Source organism: Argentina silus (genome assembly GCF_951799395.1).
Source record: "Argentina silus genome assembly, chromosome: 15".
In the NCBI taxonomy this organism is placed as follows: Eukaryota; Metazoa; Chordata; class Actinopteri; order Argentiniformes; family Argentinidae; genus Argentina; species Argentina silus.
In genome coordinates, this window is record NC_139669.1 from 3,617,738 (window position 1) to 3,642,737 (window position 25,000).

At 46.5% G+C, this 25,000-nt stretch overlaps 1 protein-coding gene across 1 annotated transcript in view; it reads left to right on the forward strand.

Annotated features, from left to right (window-relative positions):
* Positions 1 to 25,000, forward strand: part of atp8a1 (ATPase phospholipid transporting 8A1) — a 97,653-nt gene that overhangs the window by 59,389 nt on the left and 13,264 nt on the right. Inside the window, exons 24-29 of the mRNA XM_083686206.1 lie at positions 1,760 to 1,824; positions 8,621 to 8,793; positions 10,832 to 11,015; positions 13,075 to 13,185; positions 19,620 to 19,694; positions 21,473 to 21,595. Coding sequence (XP_083542332.1) covers positions 1,760 to 1,824; positions 8,621 to 8,793; positions 10,832 to 11,015; positions 13,075 to 13,185; positions 19,620 to 19,694; positions 21,473 to 21,595 — 731 coding nt within the window. The remainder of the gene's footprint in view (positions 1 to 1,759; positions 1,825 to 8,620; positions 8,794 to 10,831; positions 11,016 to 13,074; positions 13,186 to 19,619; positions 19,695 to 21,472; positions 21,596 to 25,000) is intronic.

Consider the following 25,000-nt stretch of genomic DNA (forward strand, 5'->3'; position numbering starts at 1 on the left):
GGCAATGGTGCACCGGAGGCGGTGAGAAAACCGCCTTTTTAATCCAGTCCACTGAAAATGACCAATAGTGACACGAGCCCTCTGTCACCCCATATGGATGTGGCTGCCTGGGGAGGAGTAAACAGTAATGATATCACAAAGTCTGCAACACTCTGAGCTAGCTGCCCTCGGTGGTGGAAGACCTTGTGGTGTGATGCTCTGCCCTGGGCAGACAGTGTCCAGGACTCCATGAAAGCACACTACATTAGTCTACCCGCTGGTCAGCCAGCCAGTCAGCCAGCCAGTCAGCCAGCCAGCCAGCCAGCCAGTCAGCCAGTCAGTGTGATCTCCCAGCATATCACTGGAGCGCGGACGGCCAAGCAAACAGCATCATGTTAGTCTTGGCCAGAGGGGGGCATCATCTCCTCTAGGAGGGTGGACATGAAAGGGCAAACACACCCTTGTGCTGCCAACGCAAACAGTGACCTCCCCACCCCACCCCACCCCTCCCCTCCTCACCCCTCCCCTCCCCACCTCCTCCGCCCCTCCTCTTATTACCCAGAGATTAAGCTGAGTGCCAGGGTCCTGGCAGCCATTTTGAGAACCCACTATGACCACAACCATGTGCATCTTAAGTTACCCCCGCTCCCCCCAACCGCAACCCCAACCTCCCTCTTCAACGAACCCCACGGTTTACTGTGTGACACGAGTGTCACAGTTTCACATTCCCCAACTCCTCGGAGAGCACTGTTGTTTAGTTCCGCCAGGGCCAGAGAAAGGCGAGGAATTCACTTTCTCTGGAGAATTAAAAAGGTCAGTTTGGTCGGAGTGAACTGAGCCTTTAGGATAAACACGTTAAGCGTGGTGCTGTGGCGGGGGTTGACATGGGGTGGGATTGGGGGATGTAGGGAGCTGACAATTTCCACACGCTGGCACATTTTTGGAGGTTTGCAAGTTAACACACAGTCTGCCAGGCTCACACCCGACCCTGTTTGGTGTTGGGTTTTTTTGTGATGACATTTGTTTTTATTTTTTCTGTTTGGTGTTTATTCGAGCTCTGGAGGTGAAACCTGCCCACTTCCTCATACAGATCCCCCTCTGTGTGTGTGTGTGTGTGTGTGTGTGTACACATACAACCCCCCACCTCTCAAACACTCTCTTACACATACAGATTTAGGTTTTATGGTAAACCTCTGAACAAACAACAAGTCTATCTCAAGCAGACTTGAGAAACACTGAAGCCCACAAATGTTTGTGTGCGTGGTCACTCCACAGATGGTCTGCTTTAATATGGCTCAGGGATCAGGCTGGGGATTTATGCCCAGTCTTTGGGACATTTCTATATCCCCCTGAGAGCAGCTGTCTCTCACCTCTGGAGACCCTGACTGTCTGTGTCATCTTTGAGCCAAGATGGCCACTCCCTCGGGAGCCATGTTGAACAATAAAGGTGTAACTAGCTCTTAAAACAGGAAACAGACCTGTAACCCAGGGGCGTTAGTCTTGTCTCTGGACTTTGATGGACTGAAGATTGTCGTTATGCAGCCTGTGAAGGAACAGGACTTTGTTTTCTTTTAACCCCTTTGTGGTTTTACCTAATAACAAAGGGTAAGAAAACAGCAAGCGTTTGAAGGGCTTGAGCTGTTTTCACGCTGCTCTAATGTCTTTGCGTTCGGAGACGTGTGGGACCCACTCGTTTTCTCTGTGCTTCAGTGTGTTGTACTGTAGATGCTGTGTAGGCTCACATCACGCTTTACCTCTTTCTTCACTCTCCTCCCCCCAGGACACTCCTGCAAACTGCTGACCAAGAACATGGGCATGCTGGTGATCAACGAAGACACCCTGGACGTGAGTAGACTGCACTCAGGAGTAGACTGCACCCAGGAGTAGACTGCACCCAGGAGTAGACTGCACCCAGGAGTAGACCGCACCCAGGAGCCGCTGCTGATAAGGAGCTTTATTACTGTCCTGTGTGTCGTCACTCAAATCAAACTCTTATCAAATCAAACTTTATTGATATAGCTCGTTTCATACACGGATTACCGCGCGTTACAAGGAGCTCCGCAGGAAAATAATTAAAAGCAGAGAGAACAAATTAAAAGACAACGAGGATAAAATAAAAAAATAAAAAAGTACGACAGCCATGGGAGTTCAAACATTAAACGCAGAGAACTAGTGAGGCCTGTAGTGCTGTAATGCATGGTGTATAATAACGTTTAAATGTGATAAAACCTCATAGAACACTGACTTACAGTACAACTGTACACTCCTCCATTGTGGGCCCCATGTCTTATATAGGTTATAGGTCATGGGTTTTGTAGTTCTATTCCTGGTTGTTCCTAGTCCTGTCACTCAAATATAATACAAATGGTAGTTCTCCCCCTCAACTCTCATTGTGATCATAATCCATAATCTCGTGCTTGAAAAAACACCATTGGGTCTTCGTTTGCACCTTGAAACTCCAAAGGCTTAAACAGGCTCTTTGTGCCAAAGGTTAGTCACCACCACCACCACCACCGCCACCAATGCTTTGATCCAATGACCAGTGTAATCCTACTTAAGACCAAGCCTGGAGTGTGTTCCACCGTCAGTGGTGTCGGTGACTGTTAGCCGTAGTACTGTTAGGTGGAAACTCACAGGATTTGCGGTGCTGTGAATGGAGGATGAGTGGCAGCTCAAAGGGTTGTATTGGTGTTGAGTTTATGCTAGACTCTGGGCCTTCGGACTGTGTGTTTGAAGAAGGTTTCCCCTGTCAACATGTTGTCAGAGAAACTGCCTGACGAATGTGATCTCAAAACAAGCAGCGATGCTTTTGACTGCCCTCACTGTCGGCAACGTTGACCTGGCTTCCTTTATCATAATTTCCCTTTGTTCTTTAGTTCCTTCAACCTCTCTCTCTCTCTCTCTCTCTCTCTCTCTCTCTCTCTCTCTCCCTCTCCCTCTCTCTCTCCCTCTCTCCCCCTCCCTCATTCTTTGTGGCTTCTCTGACTCTTGTGTAACAACCCGACTTGTTGTTCTAGTTGCCTGTGGTAACCACAGCCCAGATGCCTCCAAGTCACACTCATAGCGGAAGAGAGAAGAGAGGTCTCTGTATCCAGATCATGAACCCCATCTAGTCATAGGGCTGGTGGTTGGGGCTGGGGGTCGGGGGGCTGACAGGGCCTGTGGGATGGAGAGGGGATGTCGGCACATCGCCAGAGCCCAGCATGCCTCTTCTGTAAGACGGAGAGAAGGAGGCCTGAACAGAGAGAAAGAGGCCGGGGGGACCCCTCTACACACCCTGCCCGAACCCCCTTTACTTACTTACATACCCACACACACACACACACACACACACACACATGCCCGAAGCCTCTTTAACCCCCTTTACAAGCCCAGCAGAGAGGTCAGCTGGCCCCTGCAGGGAGAGTCTTGTCTGTTGTCGCTGGTACGGAAGAGGGCTGGGCTCTGCTCTTCCCGGGCAGGAAGCTGGGGAGCCAGGCCGCGGACGGAGGAGGAACCCCTCGCTGGGCTGAGTGTGTCTGAACAGGAGGGGATGGAGGAAGGGAGGGATGGAGGAAGGGGAGGATGGAGGAAGGGCGGTGGGGGACGCACCGATGACGGACTGCCTTCACTCTGTCAGCCAGTCGTTTAGCGTGATAAATGAAGTGGGGTTAGAAACCTCGGACTGGGCCGTTCATAAAGCACACGGACGGCCTTTGAAATGTCAGCTCCCATTCTCCTGTGGCTCTGCAGATGCTTATATAAGGTTTGTTTGTAAAACATGGACGGAGGAATTCTCTCCCCCAACGCGGGGCTCAATGAACAGAGGTCCGGTGGTGCTGGGAATTGGTGGGCTCTCATGTTGCGAAAGCGAGTAATTGGAGCATGTCTTGCCTTCGCTGTGTTTAGAAACAGTTATCGAAGAGAGGGGGCGAAGTTTTCGACGGGTTGAGAGGGGGCTGAGGTATCCTCTGTGCTAAATCTTACAACCCCAGGAGACCCCTGAATAAAACTTGTTCTCCAGATAAAGGAAGGTGTTGGGCCATTGGCTGCGGCTTCAACTTGTGCTCAGAGGCTGAGGTAGTCAGGAGGAGCTCTGATGAGTTGGGAGGAAGCCAAGGACTGTGTACGGTCCATAGTCACTTTATACTTTATATATATATATATATATACTGCACGTGTCACTATTATACAGTGCTGTTGTCTTTCACAAACTTTCCTTAAAAAGGTGAATCGAGTATTGCGTATCAGAATTGTGTGTGTGTGTGTGCGTGCGTGCATGTGTGTATGTGGTGCAGAAAGAGACTAGGGCAGAGGAGGGTTAGGGTTAGGCGTGTCATGGAATATTATTTTCTCAGACATCCCTAGACGATCTGCCTGATGTTCAGTGACAGGTGGCGTTACCATAGACGAACACTCTGGGCCAGGAGACTGACAGGGAATTATGTGTGTGTCTGTGTCTGTGTCTGTCTGTCTGTCTGTGTGTGTGTGTGTGTGTGTGTGTGTGTGTGTGTGTGTGTGTCTGTGTCTGTCTGTCTGTCTGTCTGTGTGTGTGTGTGTGTGTGTGTGCGTTTTGTTTATCTTTTGGCTGAAGAGCCAAATGTAATAGGCAAGAGATGATATGCTCTCCCCCGTCAAGTGTGTCATGTCCTGTTGGCTACATCACTCGAGCTAAAGAACATCAACAAAGTCTTGACGGAGGCTCTTACGCGTTTCTGAATGTACGCCGTACAGCCACTGCTAAACCAAACACCATGGAGTCACATAAGCTAAAATGCTCACGATAGCCATAACAAAGAGGCTTCTGCAGGAGACACGTAGCATTAGCGCTAATATTCCTTGGTGGAAATGGGGGAGAAATTGGGGACCCTACTTGAGGAAATGGCCGCAGTGTTTAATTGCTGTTATCGTGAATGGTGATATATAGGTTGTATCCAAACATAAGGCCTACATTCTCAGACCCATTCTATACAAAGTTGGTTAAACATACGTCCATACAGGATGAGCGTTTTTTCTCGGATGCTTTCACACCAAGTACTGTGCCAGCTCACCCTTTTAAGAAATGCTCCTTTTGGTCGCACGGGTGAATACAGATGTCAAATACAGGTCTATGATTACTCTTGTACAGTGTGTACTCTTATACATACACACACACACACACACACACACACACACACACACACACATGTCAGCCCGCATACTGTTTCATGGCCCCCATCAGGGATGGCCACACTAATGTGGAGAAGTCCTCACAGCTGCACTCCTCCCTGTATCCTCTCTCGTTCAATTTCTCTCTCTTCCTCTCTTCCCCTCTCTCTTTTTGGCTCTCCCTCTGTGAAACCTGAAGCCCTTCTCTCCAAATATTTCCTTTAAGCTTGGGTTTCAGGACTTTGTTATGCCAGGCGAAGGCTGCATGGTCCCGTTGGTGCAATCTCCCTGCCCTTAGGTACCTGACCTCCGCACCAAACCCCTCCCTGCGCAGCCCCGCTCCTGACCGCCAGGTCATCCCAATCTCATAACGGCCCCGCCTGCTCCGGAGCCATCTGTTCAATGCGTTTGGTGTGACCCAAGGTGGCAACACCATACCTTTGGGTGGGAAAGGCCCAAGGGCCTAACCAAGTCTTGTAACCCAGCTGATGCATTCTCTCTCTCTCTCTCACTCTCTCTCTATCTCTCTCTCTCACACGCACGCACACACACACACACACACACACACACACACACACACACACACACACACACACTCAGCCACATCACCCCTACTCAGGTACTCTACCACACACACACACATACACACACACACACACACACACACACACACACACACACACACACACACACACACCCTTGTACTTTATATGGGCTTCACACCCACCTCGCACTCGGACCACCCCACACGCCTGCCACAATCTCCCCGCCCTTCTCCACGTGTGGTTCTTTCTCAAGGCACAGCCACGAGGCAAACCTGTCGAGTTTAGTCCGAACATGAATGTGTTCATATTTCACTTCTTTTCACTGTCCTCACTGTTCACTACTCCCTTCCACAGCGGCAGCTGGTGGACGATTGTAATAACATGCTCAAAAGGACTAGCGTTATCCCGGTCCTTGCTCTTCTACCTCTGTCCAAGTTCATGTCATGTAGTACAGATGATCTGAATGCTTGATTTCCTGCGTGCTCCGAGCCCTAACTCGGTTAGAAATATGGAAGGTCAGTTTCAGTCCTTTTCAATTTAGAAATCTTGTTTGTTCAACTGCTAACAGGAACATATAAGCAAGTTTCCCAGAAGTAATCTGACTTTGACAGCCAGTACCACATACTTAATAGTATTATTTATTTTTTACTGCATAACAACAATCACAAGGATGCGTTTAAGCCCTCACCAGACAGAAGTAGCCGAAATTGAATGACAATTTGACAGACGTCTGCATTCACCGTTAAACCCATGTAATTGATTACTCTGGCAGCGTGTCCGTTTCCTGCTCTTGAATGAACACTGGCCTCAACTAGATTAGTCCCAAACGTGTGTGTTTGCTTTGACCTTCTCCGTAGTAATGTATGCACAGGCCTACAAAACGCCACGAATCTTATCCTACCAACAGTATTACTATGATGAAGATCACTTGTGTGTCCGTTCAGACAGGTTAACAGAAATGTGTCTTTTGTATTTCGTCTGCCTAAAATCGACGTTATTTCCTTGGCCGTGGCCCGGTGCCCAATGCTTATTCCCTCACCCTCTTTTATGAGGTCATCCATACCTGTTCTGGTTCCGGTCACTCTGAAAGTGGATCCTTAATTGGTTTTACTTTCTAATGCGTTTGCCATTTGGGAGACGATGATGGGACCTGAATTGAAAATATGATATCGTAACGAATCTACGGCCCGTCATCCTAGGCTTTCCTGAGGAAGCTGGTCTAACATATTAAAACGGCACCAGGCCTTATTTTTAATATGGTTTTTCTTTTTAGGGCGTTTCTGCTTTTATTGGGATAGAGACAGAGTAGAGATCGACAGGAAGGATGGGGAGAGAGAGGAGGGATGACATGCAAGACGTGTCGAGAGTCGGAATCGAACCAGGAACCTTGCGATTTTGTGGTATGCGCATTAGTGTGCTACGCCACTAAGCCCTCCGGCACAAGGCCTTATTAACAATCCTTATATTTATGGCTTTTCATCGTAGCTTGTCATCACGGCGCTATATTTCACAGAGCTCAATAATACATCCATTCAGATTGTGAACTCAGTTGCTCAGTTTGAGTAATCGCTTCTTGGCCCGGGTCTGGACCTGTCCAATAGGCATGTAAACCATGGCCCCCGCAAACATGGAGGACAGCTGCTGCCTTCTGCACAGCAGCTTGGGATGAGCTACAGGAGTGGACAGGACAGGGCTTATCTTTTTAACAGCCCTCGTTGATTTAGGGACTTATAAGATACAGGCCCTCTGAGGATGGACGTGAACGATGGGGTTGTGACTTACAGTACGCTCCGGTTAGAATCTCTCTCTCTCTCTCTCTCTCTCTCTTTCTCTCTCTCTCTCTTCTGCACAGCACTGACTCTGGATCTGTTGAAATCTGCATGGTAGGGATTGTTGTGTGACCTGCACTCTTCTCATATTCAGACTTGAAACGTAGAATTGTACACGCAGGTCCGCCTGACAAACGCGGTCTAGGGTGTCTCTCCTCACGGGAGCCGCGGTCTTTTACGAGCCCTGCTCATCGCTCCAGCAGATGATCCAGGAATCATGTGACCCTTTTATGGGGGAAATTATACTGAGGTTCAGTGCATTCCCCAGCCAAGCACAAACCCTCGGCCTGTATGAACTAACCCTTACAATAACAGTCTCCTCTTTAAGGCCCTGCTTGCCATTTTTAAGGATAATTCTCCTTCAGTTGAAATGTGAAACTGGAGAGGTCATGTTGAGGATCCATATTTTTCATGTCAGGGGTGATTAAAATCGCCAGGTTTAATCAACATATGGAAATATTCCTGGCGTCCAGTTTGAACAAATTCAGCTGGCTCGAGACATTCCTGAAAAATAGGTCGTAAACCCAGACCACTGTACTGTACCGGATGCCGAGAACAAAATTATGAAACGTTATAAAATCCCCTTCGCGCTTCCTTCAAGCTGTTGTTATTAATTCCCAATACTATGTGAAGTTATGCTTTCTCAAACGAACCATCACACTATTTCTTATGATGCATGGCATATGTATATTTTTGTTCCTTTGGTTATTTTATTGATGATTCTGTCATCGAATGCTGTTCTTTCATCTGTATCAAACCTAAATTGGCTTGCGAAACCCAAAGACTTTTCATATTGCCTTCCCAGTAATGTACTAACAGGGTCAAATAGAAGGTCAATTAAAATCACTGGAGAATACGGCTGCTGAGTGGGTTGTTCTCTCAAAAGCATTACACTGAAAACCTCAAATGTATTTACTTTACTAGAGTGAACATGAGTGAAAATGTGTCTTATCGTGTACTAAGATGTTCTAATGATGAGCACATGTGTCGTGTGTCTGACACTAAAATGCCCTGTGACTTTTATTCTTTTGAATTCATTCTTTCCTTTTTATCTATTTTATGTAAAGCACTTTGAATTGCCTCTCTGTATGAAATGTGCTATATAAATAGCCTTGCCTTGCCTTGTCTATGTCTATGCAGGGGACCAGGGAGACCCTCAGTCACCATTGTGGAATGCTAGGAGACGCCCTCTACAAGGAGAACGACTTCGCCCTCATCATCGATGGAACAACGCTCAAATATGCCCTCACGTTTGGAGCACGGCAGTATTTCCTGGACCTGGCCTTGTCGTGTAAAGCAGTTATATGCTGCAGGTAAGGCTGCCTAGTCATGATGAGAACACATCAATATTAAACATCATCAATAGGAACATATTCCACAGCCAGACTCATAACTCCTGTCACTCATTACTGTTCCAAATGTGGAATATTCATACAGTTGTCACCCAGTGCTCATTTTCCCTACCCCTATATTGTTTGGTAAGGAAATTACTAAATCACATATTTGGTTCCTTACCCTGAAAGGAGTCTATGGACAGATGTGATTTTGTGATTTGGGTGAACTATCCCTTTTAAATAAGTGTTTTTCAGGCACAAGTGAAGTTCGGTCTATCTTGAGAGAGAAAAAAACTCCCTGTACAGAAAGTCATCAAACGCAGCCTTCCGGTCCAGTAGTCTTTAGAGTCAGATCAAATCAGGTCACAGCTTTCCTAGATTTTCACAGCGGCACGCAGATTCTACTGACGAATGGAAAGGAGTGTTTATCTAAAAAAACTGATAATTGAATTCACGCTGCTTTCCTGCGAAATGCTGGCATCGCAAACTTCTTCTACGTGCGCTTTGAAAACAGTAGCATGGGTGGAGGAAGCGCAGTTCAGGTTGAGATTGCAGAAAAAAGATGGGTTACATAGAGGGGTGTGGACTTACTTACTAATTTCTGAGGGCACTTTTTACCTCCTGCGGCCCCAGAATCTCAATTGAGAGATGAGATTCTCGGATCCGAGATTACGCTTTCCCTTCACACAGTAAAAGTGCTATGCATTGACCCACACAGTAAAAGGCAGTTGTTTAGTCTGTCATTAATCATGTGTTTTTACTGCAGAAATGTTCAACCTGAGGTAGTCAAGTTAAATTGCCGACGTTAGAATTGCGAAGGTGCAGTCAGTCAGTCTGTTGGATCTACCCAGGCCACATAAATAAAAGGAAGTGCTTTTGCGAGCAAGGGACCGTAACGAGGTCCGGCCAGAAATCAGCGCCATGTTCCAGGAACAACAACAAACTACAGGTGCCACTGCCATGATCCAACGCATGACGTCAGCCCTTTTTCTCCTTGCTCTGCTGTGTTCTGGCTCGTTATACACGGCCTCGGAGCAAGAGCAGGCCTGCGAGATGAACGAGGTCTCTTTAGGCATGTAGGAAATCACCATGAACCGCCTGGTGGGAATTCACTAACCGAATGACGGTATGTAGTTTACAACGCATCCTCCTGAGACTGGCTCTACTGTACTGTACATTACACCACTGAGGCCTGGGATAGAGTCGAGGAAGCTCCGTAGCAGGGGAAGGCCTGTGTGTGCGTGTGTGTGTGCGTACGTGTGTAGGTGTGTGTGAGTGTGTGCATGTGTGCGTGCGTGCATGTGAGTGTAAGAGTTTGAGATCTCATGAAGGAGGGGCCACAGGAAGTGTCAGATCCATCACATGACGAGTGGTTCTAGTTTACGGGCGAGCCAGGCAGGTCAGCCAGTCAGACAGAGGTCAGAGGAGAGGGATCAGCAGGCAGGGGGGAAGGAAAACGTCTGTCATCCAGAATTACCATCCAGAAAATTAGATAAATTGCTTGTGTAAAAACCTAAAGAAACATGTTCTTTAGAAAGGCTGTCAAGCCAGTAGCGCTCACTCTGCTTTGAGCTCAGCCCTACACAGTCTCTCATATTGGGTTGGTTATTTCAACAGGCAACACCCTCACAACTCATTTTGCTCTTTTAGCGATTTTTAGCGATTTTAACGATGCAGTATACTTGGCTCCCCCTTCTAAACAAATCTTCCTGTATGTAGCTGTGCCTCACAAAAAAACGGTCAGTGAAATAAAGTGTGAAGTATGCTGACTGGAGGAAAATGGACAATGAAGTCATGTACTGGTCCTCTGTGGCTCAGTTGGTAGAGCATGGCGCTAAAAACGTTAGGTTGTGGGTTCGATTCCTGCTGGGACCATATGTACTGAAATGTATGCACTCACTGCAATGTAAGTCGCTTTGGATAAAAGCGTCAGCTAAATGGCATATATTGTATATATTACATATATTATGTGCATCTTCTCTTACGATAACACCCTGTGTCCCTTCTCTCCCTGCAGGGTGTCCCCGCTGCAGAAGTCTGAGGTGGTGGAGATGGTGAAGAAGCAGGTGAAGGTGATCACGCTGGCAATCGGCGACGGTGCCAACGACGTGGGCATGATCCAGACGGCTCACGTTGGCGTCGGCATCTCTGGCAACGAAGGCCTGCAAGCTGCCAACTCCTCTGACTATTCCATCGCCCAGGTGAGGTGGTGGAGATGGCCTGGAGTTTGTTGTCATTGTTAAGCTCTATTTTTACCAGGGTAGTTGATTGAGAACTGTGTGTACAACATTGACCTTGGGAGGAGATGCTGTTGAAAAGAGAGGGGTTTAGTGAGCCAATTGGAAGGTGGAGATGTCAAGTTAACTACAATAGAACAGCAGTAAGTGTTGGAAATGTAGCCAACAAGGGGTTACAGGTTTTTACAACATTTCAGCAGGTGTTTGAGAATCGCCAGATCAGATGTGTCTGCTGACACCCAATTCCACAGTGCAGTTCTAGAGAAACCGATCTGTACAATCCCATGTAAACCTCCAGTATTATTATATCCCAGTAAGTTTCTCTGAAACTCGTCTCACATATTGTGCTAAAAGCAGCATTGTGCCACCAACAAAAGCCACAGAGCTCTTATATCAATGTGCCTCCATTTCATGTGATAGACCACTGTCTTTGCCTCACTCTACAACTTGTTCATATAGCCACAGGCTCTACGAGTGATGGAAGCCAGTAGTTGAGTAAAGCACAATCTAGAACATTCTCTACGTCTCAGCGTTAGGTTACCACAGGAGAGACTCAGGCTTGTCTTAAGTGCCCCTGCTATCCACATGACATTTAGAAAGTGTACATCTGACGAAAGCGCACTGCGCCACATAATCCATTTAGGGTGCATCCCGGCGAAGGATCCAATAACCTTCCAGACATGTTTATTGGCATGAATGGTCTATCGCGGTACAGGACCATCAACGTGCTGCGTAATGAAATCATTCCTTGAAATTGTATAAATAGTTTTTTTTTACCTCCTTAAATTGAACAGACTGCTGTCAGATGTTTCTAGTGTTATGTGACTGTTTTTTTATTTTTTATGAACTGGGTTATTCCCGATACCTGTGAGGTATTGCTGTAATTACTGTAGTAACAACATTGGATTAATATGTCGTTGAATAGTAATTTGGGGTCTTTATTCCTTGTGTAATAACACAGGCTGCTCAACTACATTACTGTGCAGTTAGCAATACTGTTGTTTATGTGTCATATAACAGCATGTTCATAAGATGTTTTTTCTGTTCCTATGAGTAATTACAGTGTTACTACACATGTATCGTATAGGTACAACTTCATGTAAAATATTACCAACCCCTGCTCTTCTTGATCATCTGAATAAAGCAGAGGGGCTTAGACCCAAGCGCCTGCTGTCCATCAGTCATCAGCTCACTGCTGTGGTAACTAGCTGTTTGATCCCCCAGCACCAGGGGTCACAGGAACACGAGGCCTTGAGACACTCCCATCTGCTAAGGGATACCGTCTCCTCTCCTGCTGCTGTTCTAGCGAAAGACGACCGAGACTCCAAATAATCACAATTCTGTTTGCTTAAAGGTCGCAACAGAGCCGTGCGTTGTATAGAAGGCCTATGCATTTCATCCGAGTTACATAAATCAGAGGTTGTTTTGTTGCTGAGTGCCGGAATGCTGGATGAGATGCATCATTCAGCCCCCCCCCCTCTGTCCTACACTGTTTGCTTTGTGAGAGAGAGGTCAAGCTTGTTGGTAACCAACCACAAAACAATTTCCTAATCACGACCCGCTCAATTTAATTACAGTTATCAGCAAGTGATTACATTGAAATGGGATGTGCACCGCATGCCCCAAATAGTAGGATTATCAGAAACCCATTTGGGTATTATGACAAAGCCCTATGAGAGCAGACCCCCACTCAGTTTCTCCCCTTTTCAACAACTTAAGGCAAAGTTAAGCCCAGCAGAATCAAACTGTGACAAAATATGCCAGGAATGTGTTGGTGAAGACCTTGCCCTCTCCTCCCCTGCAAGCCCTCAGCTTCCTGCTGTCAAATATCACGATAAGATTGTTCCTTTATTTAATCCAAATGTTCCTTTTAAATGCTCTTATTCCAGGAGGGATATCCCTCCCCCCCGAACCAGGATCGCCAGGGAAACGGAGGACTGTGTACTGTATAATGACTGATTTACACTTGTTTTGTTATTCATTTATCTTGGCCTCCTCTTCTCCCCTCCTCCCTTTCCTACAGTTCAAATACTTGAAGAATCTATTGCTGGTCCACGGAGCCTGGAATTACAACCGTGTGGCCAAGTGCATCCTGTACTGCTTCTATAAGAACATTGTCCTCTACATCATTGAGGTAAGTCAGTCAGCTGCCTCGACACCAGACGTTGAGGTGATTGGCACACACAGTGAATATTTCCATATGGTATTAGAAGGTTGAAGCAAAGGATACTTGTTTGGTTTTCCATATTTGTACTACAGTATTTTGGGTGGCTGCGTGATACACGGCATGTCAATTTGTCGAGCTCCTTGTGTGGTTGCCCGAAAATCAGTATGAAAAATGGAAGCTAGCGTATGTCTTTACTGGAAGACGTGTGTCTCCAAAAATTAGGCCTAGCAGTTATTAGAAATGTGTGCTATCGATGGGAGGAATGCTGCTGTCTCACTGAGGAGCTCAGGACTCTGTGTTGGGTGATGGCATCTGACAGAAACCAGGCCTTGTGCTGATAGAAGGTTCAGAGCTACAACCAAGAGTGACCTGACAAGTTAAGGGCCTGCTATCAGCACCAACGTTATCATGGGGGTGCTGGGACGTTTTGATCTACAGTCCAACACACTTGGCTGAGGGAAGTTACACCTCTGGAACAGCTCAATGTTGTCTTGAAGGTCCCTTAAGTTAGCCGCCAATTCGTTTTTGGTTTGGGTTTGCTGTTTAGTGTTTAATGCAGCAAATATGTGTACAATCTAGGGTTAAAGGGGCAATCCTGAATTGGTACATACTGTACTTTTTTTTTAATAATAATAAATACATAGCCATTTATTCTTCAAGAATATAACTTATAAATGCCTCATGAGATTAGTTCAACTGTCTTACCCCATCTGAACCCATAATATGAGCTTGTTTTACTCCATTGTTTGTAAAAAAATGTCATTGTAAACAAACATTTTATAGCTTCAAAATATGCTTAAAACTATCATTTTCATCTGATAGATGGTCAGTCGTAGCTCCATAGCTCATAGTGTAAGTGGTAACATTTCTCCAGCCTCATCCTTCGGCTGTTTACCAAAGATTGCCCCTTTAAGGCCTCTTGTCTCAAACCAATTCTAATCCTCACTACTTTTTGGGGTTGTTCTTGTTGTGTTTTCACATACACGCACACACACGCACACACACACACACACACACACACACACACACACACACACACACACACACACACACACACACACATCCCTCTTCCGTACTGGCATTCCCTGGGCTCGAGATGTCTGCCTGCCCTTGGGGGCCAGTGATACAGACACAGTGAATTACACGCTCCCTCTCCCTTTGGAGTGAGACATCACTGGATGCTCCCGCGGGCCACACTGGCTGACTGGCCCAGGCGTCCTGGCCAACTAAGGGCTGTGCCCTGTAGCAGCATAACCCTCTATGGAAATATGAGCCGTTTAAAAATCACATTTTTTCATCCTCTTTTTCTGTGCCACTTGACCCCTGACCTCCTTTTTCATCCTCATTTTCGTTTATGTGCTACGGTAAATCTCTGTAAGACCTTTCGGATTCCAGCCTGTCTGCGTGTTTGTATGAAGGCTCCGCAGACCAGGGACCTCTCAATGGATCATGATTTCAAATGACTTGACTTGGTTTCCTCTGTAACCGTGCACTGTTGAAACATGGTTTCTGACAGGTCTCTGATAATGTTACCCTTTTTAATGATCGTAAACTAGCTACTGTTACTGACACTGCAACAGGCAACCCTTTAATGTTTAAGGGCACCACCAACAGGCCATTGTGTTTTTAGTGTCTCGTTCACCGTTTCCCTTTGAAACACTGCACACCACACTACAGTTTAGATTTCCATCAAGTTCCTTTCGGATATAGAAGAGCGAATGTACATTTCATAAAAAAATTAAAATGGAATTCAAATTGCAATCAAGAGCCTGTGCTGGAGGCAAAACAACCAGAAATTAGACTATTAAATGTGTAACGCTGATCCCTTTCATGTTGTTCTCTAACCCCTCGGCCCGTGGGTAATCTTGTTGCACCCACTGGGAAACACTCTTTGAACCCAAAATAGTTGGCAAAACTTTTGATGTGATTGCAAAAGACCACAAGTTCTCATCGCACCACGTTCCTATAGTGTGTGTATATGACCCTCTCTCCTCCCTTCATGTGGCTTAGCAAGTGGACATGACTGGTGAGAGACCAGTCTAAACACACTCATTAAAAGTTCTCTAGTGGAAATTCCTCCCCACTTCACGTTGCCTCTCTTTGTGCATCCGGCCGCAAACCCTCTTTCAGGCACACCAGTTTCCTTTCAAAGAAGGCTGCTTCCCTCGACACGGCGTGTACGACCACAGTCACTTGCAGCCCCAGGGAAGGCTAAAAGCTACATTTGTTGCACTAATAGGTTTACTTTTGTCTGCACGTGTTTTTTCCTCGTACTCTCCCAAGGCTGTATGCTAGAAGAAGAAAGAGGGATGTGGAAGGGAATTTTAACCTTGTGTTGTGTTGGAGGATATTCTTTTACAGTGTGTGTGTGTGTGTGTTACAGACTGAATACCATGACCAGACAGTGTAAAGGCCCTTTAGACAGGCCCTTGTTGGGGCTTTTCTCCGACTGTGTGGTGGGTTAGCCTTCGGCTCTTTATAAAGCATGGACAAGGGGAAAGGATTTTTTGGAGGCCATTATTGTGGATGTGAATGTGCAGCTCTGTCTGTGCAGCTCAGCTCTGTCTACAGCTGTGTTGTAATAATTGCTGTTTTGCTGTGTGAGTCTGAATTGAGGTTAATTGTGAGTCAGGAAGTAGGGCTGACACTCCACTGCCCGGCGGACTGTCAGCCCTGTGATTGACAGACAGGTGAGGCTCAAGGCCTGTGTTTTCTCAAGCTCCGTTAGTCTTTCCATTTGCTAATGATCAGTCTCTCTCTGACCAGGACAACCATTCAAAGACATCCAACACTCTTAAAGGATATTGGATACATGTTTGACAGTTCTTAACCTTAACCATCAAAATTATGATTAAGAAAATGTTAATACAATGTTGTTACTAGAATATCAACATGACATAAAGGAAAGTTTGATCCAATTCGTCAACTTTTTCCAAAGCTTTAAATGTAGTGTACAGTTGAAGAGAGACATTGAAAGTCTGAAAAGGCTACATTGTGTATAATATTTTGCACACTGATGCCAAATGATATTTAATGTGGGATACATACTCATTGCCTTAGTTCTTTTGTTTGCAATACTAAACAAAAAACAACAACAACAAAAAAAACCTGACAAAATGGATGGATTAGCCACATTCAAGCTAAATGAGACCGCTCTCAATGAGGTTGCCATGGCGACTTAATTCAAATGACTGGTCCAGCTGGGCACTTGTGTTTGATTGACACATCGTCAAGCCGGCCCCAGAGAGGCTGATGGACAAGTGGCATTTATGAGGTAATTACAACAGGCTCATTCAGCAGGGCTCAGAATGGCTGGAGAAAGCCTGGGGACAGAGAGGAGGAGGGCCAGGTCTGGGCCTAGAGCACAGCCTAGCTCGCCGACTGACGCCTTCCTGTGAATACAACCACCACAACCAGGGGCCCCCGCCAGCATTGTAACACTGGGTGCCCCCTCTTTGCCTCCACACATTTCCAGCATATTTACCAGCTAGCTCCTCTTTCACTTTCTTGTTCCCTTCTTTTTGGACTCTTTCTTTGCTTCTTTTTTTTTTTTATATAGGGATAAGGACTCTGTTTTTGCTTTTTTTCCCCCCCGAGCCTCAGCATAAGAGGAAAGCTGTTACACACCCACGCAGAGGCCTATGGAGCCACGGGACGGCATTGGAATCATTGATTTTTGATTCGCTGATGAATATGCAGGGAGCCTCTGCTGTATTGGCAGCTCGCATTCTCCCACCCTCTCTCCTCCGTCTCCCCCAGCTCTGTTTTTCAGAATGTGCAGCGGGGGAGAGAGGCCGGCCACACCCCTCTCCTGAGTGGCGCTCAATGAGGAGGAGAAGAAAAAAAAGAAAAACACTGGTCCTGGTCCTTCCCCTAATGAGCAAATCAATGCATCTGTCTCTCAAGAGAGAGAGAGAGAGAGAGAGAGAGAGGGAGAGAGAAGGGGCCCTAGGCGGTAGCGGGACCCTAAGGACCAGGCCAAGACACTCACGCAAAAGCAGTTACCGCATGCTATGAATAGGCTCTTTTTTTTTTTTACTTAGCACAACAATATATCAGCCCAGAGTCCCTCATTGAGCGAAGCTGTAATTGATTCAGCACTTTGACCCGTTCGCTAGCCACTCCTTACCATTACGCCAGCCATGCCACTCTACGGCGATGCTTTAACCTGGCTTCTGATTCATCTCCCGCCGAGCACCTAGCAACGGGGTCTATGTGTTCTCTCATCAAGGCAGACCCTAAAACACTTCTTTTCTTCGGCTGCCTTGGGGAGTATGTATGTCCACCGTGTGATTCTTATGTGTGTGGAGTTGGAACACAATGGCAAAAACGCCTACGGGGGAGTCACATGCTTTCAGATTAGTGTGTGTGTGTGTGTGTGTGTGTGTGTGTGTGCGTGTGTGCGTGTGTGCATGTGTGTGTGTGAGTGTGAGTGTGTGTGTGTGTGAGAAAAACAGGAGTGGACCACCAGGGGCCCCCCTGTTAAAAAACAACATCACGGTAGAATGCACCTGATGGAGCGAGGAGCGGGAGCTGGAATGGGTGGGCGGGGTAGTGGGGGACGGAGGGGAGGGAGGGAGGGAGGGGACACACACACCCACATCCTCACGCACACATACACACTACCTCTCCCCCTCGCCTAAGGGAATGAAGGGGGATTGGGGGTGGGTAACAGACATTTGTTATGGGAACATTTTCGCGTATTCGCTCGCACGATTGAATGGGAAGGGCTGCTGGTGGTGGATGGGTACCGGGCATGTAGTAGTGAGTGGCGTTGGCGGGTGGAGCCTTCCAATGGGCTTTGTCCAAAACCAAGAATTTGTAGCAATTCATGCCTTCATAATGAAGTTAAATGAAGCGAGGAAATGTTCGCTTGGCCGTGGCACAACACAGCACCCCGATGTCCCCTCAACATCCATTGCCGACCAACAGAGAGAGGGTCTGTTCAGAGCCCCTGTCTGTCACACGAAAACACACAGATGGGCCGGCCTGCTTAACCGTTTCTCACACAAGCAGAACATCTTACACTGAAAACGGTGGTCAGAACATCTTACACTGAAAACGGTGGTCAGACAATATGTCCTCTTTTGACCTGCCATATGTTTGAACGTATATGATTCCAAAAGGGCGTAGCTGGTCCACACTCAAAAAAGAGATTGAAGGTCTATTTTTGTATTTATTGCATTCAGGAATAGAGGAGAGACTAACATTTCGGCCTAGGCCTTCTTCAGTGTCATGACATATATATGATTTAGATTGAAGATACGTGTTTGGAAAGTCCACCTTCAATGACAGATATCATATATATGATTGATGTGTCTGCAATTTTCTCCAGAAAGGTATTCGCACGGTTCCTGGTAGTTGTTAAGAACACAGCAAGCAACAGAATCCACACTGTTCTGTTCAGTTCCCTAAGCTGAGGCTGGTTCTGTTTTGCCCTGACAGGCGAAGCTGTGTCCAGACAAGTAAGACTAATCAAGATAGGAGGTGATAAGCCTCACCTCTCCCAGCATATGGTTTAGATACATTATCTTTACCTCCCTTTCCCTCATAGCCAAGCAGATTCAAGGCCCTTCTTTTATCCAGCTCAGTCCTCCAACCTCAGCTCCGGCCTCATAACTAACCCTGGGCTGTCACTTGCATGTCGTTGGGTGGATCAAGGCGGAAAACGGTGGGTTTGATATATGTACAGATGTAATCCGGGGGTAAATCCCTGGGAAATTTTACACTCGTGGAGATGGTATCTGGAGGCTCTACTTTCCCACTCCCACTCGCTGCCCTAATTCAGTCCATCTCGGTCCTGGTCTCCTGTCCCTGTCTCCCAGTTTGAAATGCAGCGCCTTCAGAGACTAATGATGTGTTGAGCACAGGTCGGAACTTCAAAAGAAACTGGAGATTAGATTCAGGATCGTTTAGCTGTGTCTTCCCCCATTTTTGCCTGCCAAATGTCCATATTGTTTGATGTCATGACTTCTTAATGATTTAATCTACATTTCCAATTCTCTATTCTTTTGACCAACATATTTTCTTCATCGAAATTTTAGAGATAGTCTGTGTTCATTGTACTGTAGGTAGTAATGTGAATTTCCTTTGTTGTCTTAAGACTGTGAAGCTTATTACATCAGAGACTGATGTGATATCTGAGGATTCTCGTTGTGCGTTGGGTTCTGATAATAATCTTCTAATGGAGGAGCCACTCTCCATGACTATCAGTGATGGAAAGCATGACCAGTGGGGAGGAGGAACCTGTTATTCTCATATCACTGATGAGGAAACCCACTTCTGCTTTGAATAAAAAGCTTGAAGATAAATGTGTTGCTAGCTGAAAAGGAGAAGATACATCTATGTTCAACCATTGTGTTTGTCTGCATACAACAATGTCTCTGTTCTGTCTCCTTTAGATCTGGTTCGCCTTCGTCAATGGCTTCTCTGGTCAGATTCTGTTTGAGCGCTGGTGCATCGGCCTATACAACGTGGTGAGTGTTAATGTGATTTACTTGGCTCTCTCCATTGCTGTGAAGGAGCCAAGTAGTTATTCCCCCTCCCCTGTCGCTCTTTGGCTAGAAACTCATTTGCCGTGGCACCCCAGATGGGATACCTTTATTACAGGCCCATGTCATCGACATCCTGAAAAACTTCACTTTTATTTATGACCTGTTGTCAAGTCCATATTCCCCCTATGCCCCGAACTATGTACTGAATGTAAAAGAACAACAACCTCACATGCCCCAAAGAGTGCAGTTGGCCAAGGCAGTCATTTGTGAATGATAAAGGAACAGGTTGACTGGAGAAGCACACAAACCAGCTATACATGCACTGGAGTCCCACAGGGGTCCGTGTTGGGAACCTTCCTAATGAACTTATGTTTCATGTCTGTCATATGAAATGACCCATGTAGATGGAAAATGTTTGTAAAAAAAATGTGACACTCAGCGACGTTCACATAACACTGAACTGTTTAGTTTGAAAGGAGTTGACGTGTAGCTTTAAACTATTTATTAAAGATATACCCCAGTTCTATAAACAAAGGCGTGTGAGGGAAGTGAGAGGAGAGAAGTGCCTGAGCCTGCTGATTGATCACAAATGGAAGTGAATGTGGAGGACCAGCGGAAAGGAAATGAGAACATGTCCCGGCTGCAGCGGCTGTTGTACAGATTTCTTAATAAACCGCCACCATTTTAGTAGAGCATCAACCACCACCAGTGGACGTGGGGAGGGGGGGGGGGGGGGGGCTACTCTTTCACTTTATCTAAAAAGCGGAGAAATTCCACAGGCTCAGTGGGAGTCTGTCATATGCAGTGGGCTGAATCCGCCCCTGAATGGAGATCTTCCTGGTCAGGAATGAGAAAGGAGCCCAGTGGAGCATGTCCTGTCCTGTAGCTCGGCCCGCCAGTCACCCTCAGTCTGCAGACCCCAGATGGGCCAGTGGGGGACTCGCACCGCCATTGACCCGCTGCGCCGAGCCCCCCCTAGCCACACAATGCTGACCCTCCTCCTCTCCCTCTCCTCTGCTCTCTCAGCAGCTGCAGCACAGAGCAACATTACAACACTGCTCAGAAATTATACTATAGCTTCCCCGTCGCATAATACCTGCTCACTAGTCAAGGGCATGGCAGATGTTCGTTCGAGATGGCTTTTGCATATGGAGCATGTCGAATCTGAATAAAACCCCTAAAGTGTTACACACAACAGCCTCCAACTAAAAAAAAAAACAAATTAGGCAAAGTGCGAGATTCTGTTGTAACTTCAGAAAATGGAGACCCATGGAATTAAGGAGCTACTCCACTGTGTGAAGAAAAAAAACCTATATATGTACCACACACTATATGTTCAAGTAGCATACATCTGTCCCTGCATGAATTGTTCAAGTACAGAGTTTAATAAATTGGGCATAATGTGTTCTTCCAAACATCCAAAAGGACTTTATTTCTGTCTCTCTGTCATTTCACAGTAATTATCTCAAATTTGTGACCTTTAAGAAACAGGAAAAGAGGCATTAACTTAAAAGGTTATTGCAATTTTGTAAACTGTTTGTGGCTTTGATGTAAATGTATTTACAGTTATTTAGAAAGACCACAAGACATTGTCATTGCATCTTTGCAGATAGCCCTCTGATTTAATCTGTGGGACTTTTAAATTGCCAACCAGCGTAACATGAGGAGAGAGGTTAAATTAATTGAAAGGTTATTTAATTTGGTATTGATGTCTCCCTGCTTGTTTTTTGTGTTTGTTTGTGTGTGGCTGTGTTGTCTAGATCTTCACTGCTCTGCCCCCTCTTACTCTGGGCATATTCGAGCGCTCCTGCAGGAAAGAGAACATGCTGAAATACCCAGAACTCTACAAAACCTCCCAGAATGCCATGGGCTTCAACACCAAGGTACGTCAAGTGTTCATTCTCACCCTTTGTCTACGTCCCATGTTATTGTTTGTCTGGGACACATTTTCAGTCTCCATTTGTAGTCTGATAATTTAATAAAAAAATAATTTAAAAGAAAGCTTAAAACTGTGTAAACTTAGCACCAACACACAAGCCTACAATAATGCTCTACCCAAATTTGACACCCTAAGAAGGTCTGATGTTCAAAAATCTCAAAACGGATTTACGTCACTTTAGTGACAGTTGCACAAATCTGCCCGTCTGTCCTGTGGCCTGTCTGACCCCGGCTTCTTCATCATAAAGACCAGTCTGATCTGAGCCCAGTGGTCAGGGGGGGGACCCTGCCTAGCCTGCCCTGCCTGTCTGTCTGTATGTCTGGCTGTTAGCTTTCCCCTGCTGTTAATAAAGATGTCTCCCCTTCTCCACGCCTGAACCCCACCCCCTCAGAACCCATGCCACCTCGGCCTCCCTCGGCCCCCTGCCCCCACCCCAAACTTCACAGGCGTGGAGACCCGGTTAGCGCTGCGTGAAGGCGGATTAACGACGAAGTGGCCACGAAGGTCAGGGGGGACCAGCGGGGTGGAGAGGGAGGGGAGAGGGGGGGTGAAGGGAGAGAAGAGAGTGTGCTGTCGGGGTGTGATGGCATTCGTTGCGGAAAATTATGCAATTTGTTTAAGTGTGGCCTGTTTGCTCTGGACTGGAGGAGTCTTCCCTCGCCTGGCCAGGGGTTGGCCAGAACGCTGTGAATACGCTGACGCTGCCAGTCTCCCCACAGAGAGCTCAGCCTGGACCAGTCACCGCGCAGTTAAAGGGATACAGGGACCACGGCATGTCCCCTCACAGATTTGATTTCTGTTTGGGTGAGAGGAAGGCCTGCACAGCCAAAGGAAAAACAGGGTGATATTTTGTCTCGGTGTAGTAGTTTAAAGCTGCTTTGCTAATACAGAGAATGTCCTAAACCGACTTGATTGAAATGGTTTGCCTCCATTTTGTTTGACCCTTGTCTTTAGTAAAGCCCCGTAAATGATGACTCAGCCAGGTCACTGTGCTGTTGTTACTGGCCTGTCCACACTTCTCCCCTGATATTTTCCTTGCAGTTAGCCCGAGGCAAGGTGCTAAAATCCAGGAGGAATTTGCCCTAAAAGCCTTTCTTTCTGCACGCCTGGCCCTTTTGTGCACAACAGATACTGTCTGTGTGAATTAAAGCGGTTTGTGTTGAGGTGAGAGCAGAGGGGAGGAAAGGGAGTGAAATATTTCAGGCGTTGGTCACCCCCACTGCGTCCCTTTTCACTTTTAATTACATATTCCTGACACTGTCACTCTAATAAACCTCAGTCCCCCAATGTGGCCTCCTTAATTACACCCATGCGCCATTCACCCAGCACACCCCTTCACTCCTCTACACCCCCAACCCCCCAACCCATCCCCAGCACCCCCCTTCACTCCTCCTCTCCCCCCTTCCCTCCCCCCCCCCCCCCCCCCCCCGCATCCACCCTCTCTCAGCCTAACAGCATTGAAAAGGAAGGAGGAGGAAGGGAAGGGGGGGAGGACTGGAAATATTTGGCCCGATATAAAGTACATCCTTTCATGCTTTTTTAAGCAATTAGGCGTTGCACAAAGGCCGAATCCTCAGCCTGGGCACGGACAGACAGGCATTCACACTGGGGTCCTTAGCAACCTGCCAGGATAAGAGAAGAGACACTGGGGAGTTGGGGTGATGGGGGACTACACTGTGACAAATGATTATGAACATTTATTGATTTCATTAGCATTCATTATTGTGCTCATAGTGGAGGGCTTGTTGTTCAGCAGGGTGTTGCGTTGAGGCGGGGGATGGGGGGGAGGAGTCAGGAACAGAGGAAAGTTGTACTTGCCAGTGGGGGCTAATTGGGTTTAAACGTGTAATTGTAACTTTGGAGATAATTTATCACACATTGAACCACAGAGAGATGGGGAGAAGGGGGAGGAGGTTGTTGCTCACCCCTGCCCAGTGTGGGGGTCTGTTTGCTGGGTAGGAGGATAGGTAAGCAGAGTGGGGGTGGGGATCGGAGTGGGACTCGGGGCTTTGTTTTGTTAAGGCGATAGGAAAGGTGAGGAGGTCAGGCCAGTGAGGCCAAGGTGTCATACACACGCCTCACAGAACAACACACTCTCTGGATGCTCCTCAATTCTCCCTTTCTCTCTCCTCTCCTCTCCTCTCCTCTCTTCTCCTCTCCTCTCCTCTCCTCTCCTCTGCTTCCCGTCCCCCATCCCACCTGTGGTCTAACCACAACTTGTGTTTTTGCTCAGTAGTTGTTTTTTTTTAAATACCTGTTGTTGGTTAGTTGTTTGTTTCACATGTACTGTAGGACATGTTCACATTGGTCCTGCAAATAATCCCTCACCTTGGTGCATGGGATCCACAGATGATATAGCCAGTGGCACACAGAACAATTACAAATTACAAAGGGAAACAACTGTACTAAAACAGCAACGATGAGATGATGTACAGTACAAGCAAATGCCTAGATAATGTTACAAGCAAAGTTGTGCTGTCTCCTTTCACACTCTTTTGAATAACTATTTGAGCGTGAGCATTAGCTAAGTGTTTGAACAGTTATTCTGAAATCGCTTAAAGCTGTGACCCATTGACATCAATAACCTGGTGTTTAAAATGTGCCTTGGATAAGAGATTATGTTTATGTAGGCATATTTTATTAACTTGTTTAAAGGCTGACATTAAATTGGTCTCATAACCTGCCAAATAGTGATTTAAACATTAAAAGCGATTTAAAGACATTAAAGTAATTTTTTCCCCATTCAGTACGGTGTATGCCCTTTGCTGTTTTAATCAATCATTTTCCTCCTTTTTGGAATAACAGAGGTGTCTGAGGCAAGACAGGGGAGAGAGGGGGCATGAACAGAGTTTTTTGGCAGAGTTGATTTCACGGCTGTTTCATGCTACATCGCCCATTAGTGTTGTGTTTGGCCTCATCCTTGCATAATGTCAATTTGAAACAAGGTGGTTTTTGGAGTAGGAGTATTGATTTAAACGGCTCATCCAAAGTCCACACACACGAGCACACATACAGAGTACACACACACACACACACACACACACACACACTACTGTGCTTATAATTTTCCAGCTTCTTACTAATGACTATAAAAACAGGTTAATCCCTGTCAGACATGTCAACTTCTCTGTGTTTTCAGATTGATTTCTACTTGTTTAATGCTCCCATCATGTGTTTCCCCATCATTTAAAATCCGCATATGAAAGACTGTCGAAATTTGATGAGGGGGAAAAAAACGACAGGAAAAGTGGGGACTGAGGAAACCCCCCACCACACACACACACACACACACACACCCTGCCTGCACCCTCATTCTCCCCGTTACACACACAGGATATACAAAGTGTCT